This window comes from Poecilia mexicana, unplaced genomic scaffold (genome assembly GCF_051168715.1).
Source record: "Poecilia mexicana isolate PSO_F unplaced genomic scaffold, ASM5116871v1 scaffold_23, whole genome shotgun sequence".
Classification (NCBI taxonomy): Eukaryota; Metazoa; Chordata; class Actinopteri; order Cyprinodontiformes; family Poeciliidae; genus Poecilia; species Poecilia mexicana.
Window position 1 is genome coordinate 20,478,162 of NW_028263392.1, and position 10,901 is coordinate 20,489,062.

General features: G+C 49.5%; 1 protein-coding gene across 2 annotated transcripts in view; it reads right to left on the bottom strand.

The window, feature by feature from the left end:
* magixa (MAGI family member, X-linked a) overlaps positions 1-9,720 on the bottom strand; it is a 33,623-nt gene extending 23,903 nt beyond the window's left edge. Inside the window, exons 1-8 of one of the 2 annotated variants that reach the window (XM_088003188.1) lie at positions 9,560-9,715; positions 5,530-5,581; positions 5,213-5,456; positions 4,931-5,047; positions 4,558-4,677; positions 3,755-3,928; positions 3,512-3,683; positions 2,747-2,817 (exon numbers count right to left, since the gene is read on the bottom strand). In XM_088003188.1, the coding sequence (XP_087859314.1) occupies positions 2,747-2,817; positions 3,512-3,683; positions 3,755-3,928; positions 4,558-4,677; positions 4,931-5,047; positions 5,213-5,456; positions 5,530-5,571 (940 nt within the window). In that variant the 5' untranslated portion in view covers positions 5,572-5,581; positions 9,560-9,715. Of the gene's footprint in view, positions 1-2,746; positions 2,818-3,511; positions 3,684-3,754; positions 3,929-4,557; positions 4,678-4,930; positions 5,048-5,212; positions 5,457-5,529; positions 5,582-9,559 lie in introns of both variants that reach the window. The other variant, XM_088003187.1, reaches the window with a different exon arrangement.
* Positions 9,721-10,901: the final 1,181 nt, after the last annotated feature.

Genomic DNA, 10,901 nt, shown 5'->3' on the forward strand with positions numbered 1-10,901 from the left:
CTTAGCTCCAGACAGGAAGCTTAGCTCCAGACAGGAAGCTTAGCTCCAGACAGGAAGCTTAGCTCCAGACAGGAAGCTTAGCTCCAGACAGGAAGCTTAGCTCCAGACAGGAAGCTTAGCTCCAGACAGGAAGCTTAGCTCCAGACAGGAAGCTTAGCTCCAGACAGGAAGCTTAGCTCAAGAAAGGAAGCTTAGCTTCAGAGTAGAAGCTTAGCTTCAGACAGGAAGCACAACTTCAGACAGGAAGCACAACTTCAGACAGGAAGCTTAGCTTCAGACACTTCAGACAGGAAGCTTAGCTCCAGACAGGAAGCTTAGCTTCAGACAGGAAGCTTAGCTCCAGACAGGAAGCTTAGCTTCAGACAGGAAGCTTAGCTTCAGACAGGAAGCACAACTTCAGACAGGAAGCTTAGCTTCAGACAGGAAGCTTAGCTCCAGACAGGAAGCTTAGCTCCAGACAGGAAGCTTAGCTTCAGACAGGAAGCTTAGCTCCAGACAGGAAGCACAACTTCAGACAGGAAGCTTAGCTCCAGACAGGAAGCTTAGCTTCAGACAGGAAGCTTAGCTCCAGACAGGAAGCACAACTTCAGACAGGAAGCTTAGCTCCAGACAGGAAGCTTAGCTCAAGAAAAGAAGCTTAGCTTCAGACAGGAAGCTTAGCTCCAGACAGGAAGCTTAGCTTCAGACAGGAAGCTTAGCTTCAGACAGGAAGCTTAGCTCCAGACAGGAAGCTTAGCTTCAGACAGGAAGCTTAGCTTCAGACAGGAAGCTTAGCTTCAGACAGGAAGCTTAGCTCCAGACAGGAAGCTTAGCTCCAGACAGGAAGCTTAGCTTCAGACAGGAAGCTTAGCTCCAGACAGGAAGCACAACTTCAGACAGGAAGCTTAGCTCCAGACAGGAAGCTTAGCTCCAGACAGGAAGCTTAGCTCAAGACAGGAAGCTTAGCTTCAGACAGGAAGCACAACTTCAGACAGGAAGCTTAGCTCCAGAAAGGAAGCTTAGCTCCAGACAGGAAGCTTAGCTTCAGACAGGAAGCACAACTTCAGACAGGAAGCTTAGCTCCAGACAGGAAGCACAACTTCAGACAGGAAGCTTAGCTCCAGAAGGAAGCTTAGCTTCAGACAGGAAGCACAGCTTCAGACAGGAAGCTTAGCTCCAAACAGGAAGCTTAGCTCCAAACAGGAAGCACAACTTCAGACAGGAACCTTAGCTTCAGACAGGAAGCTTAGCTCCAGACAGGAAGCTTAGCTCAAGAAAGGAAGCTTAGCTTCAGAGTAGAAGCTTAGCTTCAGACAGGAAGCACAACTTCAGACAGGAAGCACAACTTCAGACAGGAAGCTTAGCTCCAGACAGGAAGCTTAGCTTCAGACAGGAAGCTTAGCTTCAGACAGGAAGCACAACTTCAGACAGGAAGCACAGCTTCAGACAGGAAGCTTAGCTCCAGACAGGAAGCTTAGCTCCAGACAGGAAGCACAACATCAGACAAGAAGCTTAGCTTCAGACAGGAAGCACAACTTCAGACAGGAAGCACAGCTTCAGACAGGAAGCTTAGCTCCAGACAGGAAGCTTAGCTTCAGAGTGGAAGCTTAGCTTCAGACAGGAAGCACAACTTCAGACAGGAAGCTTAGCTCCAGACAGGAAGCTTAGCTTCAGAGTGGAAGCTTAGCTTCAGACAGGAAGCACAACTTCAGACAGGAAGCTTAGCTTCCAGAAAGGAAGCTTAGCTCCAGAAAGGAAGCTTAGCTTCAGACAGGAAGCACAACTTCAGACAGGAAGCTTAGCTCCAGACAGGAAGCACAACTTCAGACAGGAAGCTTAGCTCCAGAAGGAAGCTTAGCTTCAGACAGGAAGCTTAGCTTCAGACAGGAAGCACAACTTCAGACAGGAAGCACAACTTCAGACAGGAAGCTTAGCTTCAGACAGGAAGCTTAGCTCCAAACAGGAAGCACAACTTCAGACAGGAAGCTTAGCTCCAAACAGGAAGCACAACTTCAGACAGGAAGCTTAGCTCCAAACAGGAAGCTTAGCTCCAGACAGGAAGCTTAGCTCCAGACAGGAAGCTTAGCTTCAGACAGGAAGCTTAGCTCCAGACAGGAAGCTTAGCTTCAGACAGGAAGCTTAGCTCCAAACAGGAAGCTTAGCTTCAGACAGGAAGCACAACTTCAGACAGGAAGCTTAGCTTCAGACAGGAAGCTTAGCTCCAGACAGGAAGCTTAGCTCCAGACAGGAAGCTTAGCTCCAGACAGGAAGCACAACTTCAGACAGGAAGCACAACTTCAGACAGGAAGCTTAGCTTCAGACAGGAAGCTTAGCTTCAGACAGGAAGCTTAGCTCCAGACAGGAAGCTTAGCTCCAGACAGGAAGCTTAGCTCCAGACAGGAAGCTTAGCTCCAGACAGGAAGCTTAGCTCCAAACAGGAAGCTTAGCTCCAGACAGGAAGCTTAGCTCCAAACAGGAAGCTTAGCTTCAGACAGGAAGCACAACTTCAGACAGGAAGCTTAGCTCCAAACAGGAAGCTTAGCTCCAGACAGGAAGCTTAGCTCCAAACAGGAAGCTTAGCTTCAGACAGGAAGCACAACTTCAGACAGGACGCTTAGCTTCAGACAGGAAGCTTAGCTCCAGACAGGAAGCTTAGCTCCAGACAGGAAGCTTAGCTACAAGCCACACGTTTGTATCAAGTGGATATCTATAGCAGACTGTAATTCTCCACATGCTGAATGAAAAATAAAGAATGATGATTCGCTACGTTCTGTGGCAGACGTCGACTCCTTGCTCTGCGTTCGAGGATCCACCCAACTGGTCGTCTTTGAGACATGACTGAAAAACAGAAAAACATTTTCTTCATCTATGACATCATCATCAGCATCATCTTCATCATGTTTGATTGTAAACCTGTAATCCAGTTCTGAATGTGAGGAAATGAAGCTTTGCGTCTTGATGGCTCGGTGGGCAGCGCGGCGCTGAGGAGGCTACTGGTCCGTTTACTGGTCTGAATGGTGCTTACTGGGATCAGTGGTGTGGATCTCCTGCCATCACAGCGCCCCCTTGCTTTACTCCATATTAAACCTTCTGGGAACAGGCTGCAGTGGCGCCCCCATGTGGTTGAAATGTTCACTTTGAAGGTGTGTGATTCTGCATGAGCAGTAGACGTGGCCAGATGGGCAGTTACCGAGGGCGGCATTGATTTGTGGGCGCACATGGTCTGCAGATTAACTGTAGAAGCTAACGGTCATTAGCGTCAGCTTCAACTGGTTTAATCTGGATGTGGTAAGCTTTTTGGGTTTTTGGGAGAAACATCCAAAACAAGGTGGCACTGCAACAACAAGACTAGCTCAAACATCTGACTGGTTCCTACTGGTGAGTGGGTTGTTGCCCCCTGCTGGCTGAGGACCAGGTGTGACTGGGCCGGCCCTCATCCAGGTCCAGCAGCTGCCATGTTGGATCCAGTAATGAACCTGATAATTCAGGTAATTAGGTAATTGGTTTGATTGACTATTGACTGGTTTCTTACTTGATGTAGTATGGCTCTCCTGAGTCGCTGTAGGCCAGCTCCCAGTTCTCAGGAAGTGGAGGTCCTCCTCTTCCTCTTCCTCTTCCTCTTCCTCCAGCTCCGTTCTCCATTCCCTCCCGACTCCTGACTGTCGAGTCCCACGACTGGCTGAGCGGCAGCGCCGTGGGCAGGGCTGAGCGGAGAGCGGCTCGGTTACGGCCCGACCTGGCCTACAGCGGTGGGCGGAGCTTGGCGGCGCCCTACCTGACGGCACGCCGTCATCCTCGCTGTTGTCTCCTTCCTCCACGGCTTTCTCCAGATTGCTCAGAGACTTGCTCCGGGTCCGGAAGTTCCTCAGCAGGTTGCGGTGTTCCTGGTATGTGATTGGAGGGCTCTCCGGTCCGATGTGGACGGGGCGGGGCGTTCCATAGTAGTTCCCTGTGGTTGGATGAAAACAAGGCGGGGTCAGTCGTTCCTCTCCACTGTCGCCTCATGCTTGTTCAGGAGGAAGGACTCAGTGAAAGTGGCTAGCTCCTTAGCTTCCATTTAATCCTAATCTGCTCTGCCTGGTAAGACCCTGATTACTGAGGACAGGTCAGAATGTGACTGAACTGAAGTCAGGGTTACAGCGACAGTAACTGGATCTGAATGGTTCTGAAATCTGAACTGGACCTGTCGGGTCAAAAGGTCATCCTTCTAGTCCTGAGGGTTGGGAACACTGGGATGCTGACAGCGCCCCCTGTAGGATATCACAGTTCCCCCAGAAGCAGCTGTTTCTATTTCAGTTTTTAATCCTGCCAGATTAATATGCAGCGGTGGAGATTCTAATGTACCTTTGTGTGTGTGTGTGTGTGTGTGTGTGTGTGTGTGTGTGTGTGTGTGTGTGTGTGTGTGTGTGTGTTGGGCTCTAGGTTTCTGTTCTGCAGGTTTCCAGGATTAGAGACTAAATCCTTTTATTGTTTTGTTTCGCAGAAAGAAAGAAATCCAGCTGCAGCAGTGCTACATGCTACCTGCCTTCTTAAAGGGCCGGTACACCAGTTTCCCTCCCCTGTGGTTGGTTTCCGTACCTTTGAACTTGCCGCTCTCCAGCAGCGCTCCGGACTCCTCCAGAGAGAAGAACTCCTCGATGGACACAAAGTTGTAGTCCACACCTGAGATCTCGCCGTCCCGCGGCTGCCGGGTCGTACCTGCCCACAGGATGCTGGGAGGTCATGAGTTGTCATGGTGATCAGACTCACTTACAGATGTTCACTCAGTGTAAAGAACTGTAATCTGAAAGAGGTCTCACTCTGTCTGATTTTCATGAAATCTTTATAATCTGAGCTGCTTCACATTCTATGACCTCAGATTAAATCTGAGTTACATCAGTACAGAATTTAACAGGGAGCATCCAGGTGTGTGTTTAGTGTGTGTCCAGGTGTGTGTCCAGGTTCGTCTTACACGGCACAGCGCGCAGGTACAGGTTCTCCCTGATCAGCTGCTGCAGCTGACTGTCCATGGAGCCTGGAGTGAAACACTTGCTGAGGTACAACCTGAGGTCTTTACACAGAGAGGAACCTGACAACCAGACAGGAAGTGATGTCATAGTGATGTCACACATGTATCCTTACAGTTATTCCTGCTCAGGAACGTTATAGACAGAGTTCTTTTGTTTGGAGCTGGTAAACACTGTGCATGCTTTAACTGGTTTAACTGGGCTGAACCAGAACGTCATCATCTCACCTGGGAACACAGTCTTGATTCTGATTGGATGAGGACAAGAGTTCAGGACTCCTCGGACATCGCCCAGCGTCATCCCCAACACCGGCGTCCCCCCGATCTCCAGGATGATGTCACCCACCGTGGCCCCGCCCCCCGGGGCGGCGGTGACAAAGGGAAACTCCCCATAATCAGCTCCGCCTCCGATGGCCAGACCCAGCTCTCCGGAGCCGGAGCCGGCGCCCAGCGGAACGAAGCTCTCCTGGACCTGCACACAGGAAACCAGAGCTCAGGGACAGGCAGTCCAGACGCTGAGCCCGGGGTCAAAGGTCAGGCCGTACCTTGGAGCGCCAGTGGAGCTTCTTCACCGTGGCTTTAGACATGGCTGCTGAGCTGCAGACAGAGGGAACAGCTGGTTACTGAGCATGCTCAGTACAGACCTTCAGCATCGCAGTCAGGCTGGAACCAACGATCTGAAAGAGAACTGTTCAGATCAGAGAACTGTTCAGATCAGAGAACTGTTCAGATCAGAGAACTGTTCAGATCAGAGAACTGTTCAGATCAGAGAACTGTTCAGATCAGAGAACTGTTCAGATCAGTTAAGTTCCTAATTCAGAACCCGTCCAGTATGAGTCATATTTAAAGCTGCTGACCTTTGACCCCTCCATCAGTCTGCAGTTTGCAGATCATTAACAGACGGAACAAAAGGGAACCAACAGAACTGACCCGGTTGGAAACCAGTCCATGTTCTTCCAGAACCATGGAGAGACCAACAGGCTGATGAACAGAACCAGAAGCTGCAGAATATTTGGTCGAAGGCACTAAGGCAGCACCTGTCTGCCAAGCAGACGGTTCTGGTTCTGGTTCTGGTCAGTCTGCAGTTTTTCCAGATCCTTAGCATGTTGCAGCAAAGCAGCTTCTCTGTTAGCGCAGCAGCTAACTGAAAGTTTCACTGAAACCTTTCAGAGGTGGATACCAGAACCCGACTGGGCCCAGATGTTCTTAACTCCGCTAGCACTGAATCGTTAACACATAGTTAGCAAAAGCTAATGCTAATCTACTAAGCCACTGGTTAGCATTAATAATAAAAATGCATTTTATTTGCCAGCACCTTTCAAAACACCCAAAGACCCTTTGCAGCACAGGTGTAAACTCCAGTCCTGAGGCCGGCTGGCCTGCAGCCTGTAGATGTTTCTCTAAAAACTGCAGGACAGTGGAGGGCTGGAGTTTGACACCCCTGATTTACAACATTCAATCACAAATTAAACAGTAAAAATGGCTTCAAGACACAAAACCATAAAATAACTGGACAGTTACAGAAAGAAGAAACCTGAACAGATGAGCTTTGAGTCGATGTTAGGGATGTCAGGAGGAAGAGCGTTCCTTTTCCCACATTGCCAAGGCGAACAAGAGGCTCTGAGGATGATGAAGAGGAAGAATGAAGGGAACGTAGCGATGAGCAGCAGATCGGACCCATAAGGAGGTGAAAGGTTATGAACGACCTCGAATGGAGTCAGGATTTAAACTGAACTCTGAAGGAAACAGTTGTTGTAAACTGGAGAGATGTGGTGAAATGAGGCCGTTTTGGTGACGATGCAGCAGCAGAGACTGGGACCAGTTGAAGTTTATGGATTTATGAGGAGGGAACCAGGAGGGAATTACAGGAATCAACAGAAGAAATGACCAGAATATGGAGGCAGAGAGCAGGGAGAGGGGCGGACGGAATATTACGGAGGTGGAAATGAGACCGGATATTATTATTAATATGAAAGAGAAAGGAGAGAGTGCTGTCGAATATGACATGTTTAACCTGAGGAATGGCGAGAGCAGAGGACTGTCCATGATGAGGGAAAGCATCATGGACAGCGTAGACTTTAGATAGCGTAGATTTAGTGCCAATGAGTAGAAACTCGGTTTTATCACTGTTTAATTTGAGGAAGCTTGATGAAAACCAGGATTTTATTTAATCTAAACAGGAAGTGAGGGAGGAAGAATCTGGTGCAGCGAATAAAAAGAGCTGGGTGTCATCAGCAAAACAGTGGAAGTGGATGTTAAATTTATGGAAGATGTTGCCAAGGGTGAGAAGGTAGATGATGAAAAGGAGTCCAGGACAGAGCCCTGGGGAACACCTGACACCCCGGAGGATAGATGGGAATTAAATGATTACAGTTGGATGAACTGAGTGCGACCAGAGAGCTATGACTGAAACCACGCGAGGGGCGTCTTTAACATTCCTAAAGGAGACGGGCCGGGCTGTCTTTGCTGACAAAACACACAGTGAAAATATTGATAAGAAAAAGTGGTCAGAAAAGGAGAGTTCATCAGCTCACAGGGTGAATCCAGAACTATAAACCAAGTCCAAGGTATGTCCTTTAAAATGAGTGGAAAAATCAACAAACTGTCTGAATTGTCCAGGAAGGACAAAAAAATCATTGGTAAGTGGGAGGCTGGGGTTGTCAATATGAATATTAAAATCTGCCAATAAAATAATATCAGGGGAAAGAGCAACAAATGAATAAGGAAGGCAGAGAAGTCATTTAAAAAGTCCTTGTGAGGCGATAAACTGGAGCAATGATGGTAGGAGTTGGTCCCGAGTTTACAGACAGCAGCACACGCACAGGTAGGACTTTCCAGTTCTCGCGATGAATTATTGCGAGACCACGCCCACGGACAGCTGCGGTGGCGTCGTTAAGCTGTGAGAAATCCAGAGGTTGTTGCTAAGTTTCAGCCAGACAGAGAAAGTCAAGCTTACGGTCAGTGAGGAGATCCTGGATGAGATGCCTTTGAGAGAACAGATGTTGAGCAGACCGGAGGTGACGAAAGCGACGTCCGGATGGAGGCGCAGCATCACCGGTAGATGATTGGGCAAAGAAGTCAAAGAAGCTCATTGGACGAGTATTGTAGGATACCTGACAGGTTCAATGAGGACAGGCAGGAGAGTCCACAGGAGCAAAATCCAGATATAAAAATGATTGACCCACATCACGGAGCGAAAGAGTCAGCAAAACATATGAGAACAATTGGCGTTGACAGGTTAGCCAATACATACAGTCCACAGCTGACAGGCAGCCAGGATGAGACTCGGCACACAGTCAGTGCAAAAAGAAACAAACGGTTGGCAATCGCAAAACGATAAAAAAGAGCGAAAACGGCTAAAGCACGCCAACGAGCAGCAGCAGAAAATCGCACCAGCGCCCACTCAGCCGGAAGCAGCCAATGAAATATAGTGTAGCAGAAGCTAATGCTAACCGATGGCTGGTCTGAGACAAAGTTCTCAGCTCCTGATTCTGCTGCTTTCTTAAAGTCGTATGAACAGAAAAACATCTGAGGAGACATGAAGGTCATCCAAGTAATGAAAATGAAATGAAGATGGCCACCTCAACAACAGCGGCCATCTTGAAAAATGTCCATCATTCTGAAAATCAAGTGGCTGATGGGAAATATGGGAAACATCCAACCTGAGGGGTTAGCATGCTAATGCTAAAGCTGAAAGATTTTACAGTAATTGCTGCACTGTGTGTGTGTGTGTGTGTGTGTGTGTGTGTGTGTGTGTGTGTGTGTGTGTGTGTGTGTGTGTGTGTGTATGTGTGAGTGAGTTTATGGAGGGGGGTTCTCCCCGTAAACGGACGATTAGCTTCGTCTTCGTCTTCCTGAGAGGAACGGAGACGTTTTATTCTGGGATCATGGCTGCATGGACGAGCTTCCTGTTTGGGAGCAGAAAGTCGATGTGCGAGCAGCAGATGGTGGCAACCAGCATGAGCCACACACACACACACACACACACACACACACACACACACACACACACACACACACTACATTAAATATGGATGAGCATATGTGAAGAAAGTCAGTGAGGAAACAAGCAGCAGCAGTCACATTCAGCAACGTTCCCAACAGACGGAGCCACAGAGACAGGAAGTGGAATCATCTCACTTCCTGTGGTCTGAAGATCTTAGCTGGAACTGAGACCAGAACAGAACCAGGTTTAATGGGGTCGGAGGTTCTGTTGCTGAGTTATGAGTATGAGCCAATAAGATGGCAGAGTTCTGTCCTCCAGATGTGGTGAGGAAGACTTTCTGGAGGTCAGAGGTCAGACTGGAGAACAGAGAGGATTCAGGAACCCTGACTTTCTTTCTCTGACCTGCTGGGATTTAAACTTACAACCTCAGGTCCCCAGAGAAACTCTGAAATGGAGAGCTTCTAGAGGTCAAGGGTCAGAGCAGAATGGCCGAGGATTGAAGCAGATCTGGAGGTCACAGGAGCCCCGACCCGGTACCAAGCGTGCCTAATAAAGTGGCCATTTCAGATAGCGAAACGATCCGACCGCAGGAGGAAGAGGAAGAGCATTGTGTGTGTGTGTGCTGCTACCTCTGGAGAAGTCTCCTCTCGGTGTGTGTTCGGCCGTCGTGTCGGTTCCGTCTCTTCCTGTTCCACTTTCTCTCTCCGTGTCTCTCGCCCAGAGATAAGGAGGTCAAAGGCCACTCTGAGTGGGAGGCGGGACCAGCACAAACTTGCCTGCCTCTGATTGGCTCATTCATGAACAACTCATGACTTCACCAGAGGCAAGGGGGAGAGGTCAGGGGTCAGGGGTCAGATGGACCTGAGCTGAAGAACCGTTTCCGGATCCAGGAAGAATCTGGAGTTATGATCCACTCCTCTGGACCTGTGACTCGTTTGGACCATCAGAACCAGTCCGCCTGCAGGAGGCGCTGATGAGAGCGGGTCCAGTTGGTCGGCGCTGGGACCTCTTTAGCTCCGTGGTTCTGCCCAATTCTGGTCTCATTCTTTCAGAACCAGAACCGACTCGGCATCAGGAACGTTCTGGAGGAGAACCACAGAGCCATCCACTTCACCTGGTACCAGAACCAGAGACAGAATTCAAACCGGACCGGATCACAACCACTGAAGGAGCGGCCTCATCCAGAACCGGCGGTAGAACCCGGTCTGCTCTCAGCACTGCCTCCTTGGAGTTGTAGATTTTTGGATCAGAGATCTGAAGTCCTGCTGACGGCTGTTGGGATCAGAACCTCTGGTTCTGTCAGCGAGATGTTTCCACTCAGGAACCCAAACTGACCTGGTTCTGATCAGGCAGGAGAACCTCTGTCACTGCAGACGGTTCTGATGACCCGAAATGTTTCTGCTCCATTAGAACCGATCCAGGCCAGGTCAACACGCTGGTAACCATGGCAACATCACAAAGGAAAAACCTGCCCGGTCAAACAGAACCAGAACCAGTTCAAGTTCCTTAGATGCTCAATCTGAACATCTAATTTGGTTTTACTAAAACAGAACAGGAAGTTCTCCTGTTGCTCAATCTCAATCTAATCCCAGTTTATTCCCAGTCTAATCCCAGTCTAGCAGGGGAAAGTCTTGCTGACCAATCAGAGGAGGAAGTGCAGACTCAGTTGATCTACTGGGGGTCTGGCCAGGTGGTCCTGTTGGATCTGTTGCCATGGGTTACCTGAGCAGGTGTTTGTCACGTGACCGGAGCTCAGGTGAGTTCACCTGCTGCCTGTGAATCGGGAATCACCGTGACACCTGAACGCACCACCTGCTCTTCCTCCTCCTCCTCTTCCTCTCATTCATCACGGCAGACAAAGAGGTAATACCATGGAAACACGCGCACGCGCTTCTCACACTGCTGCCGCTCCACGCCGGCCCGCACGCGCCCGCGCACGGCGCCGCTGCTGGAGGAGGTGACCGACCCTCC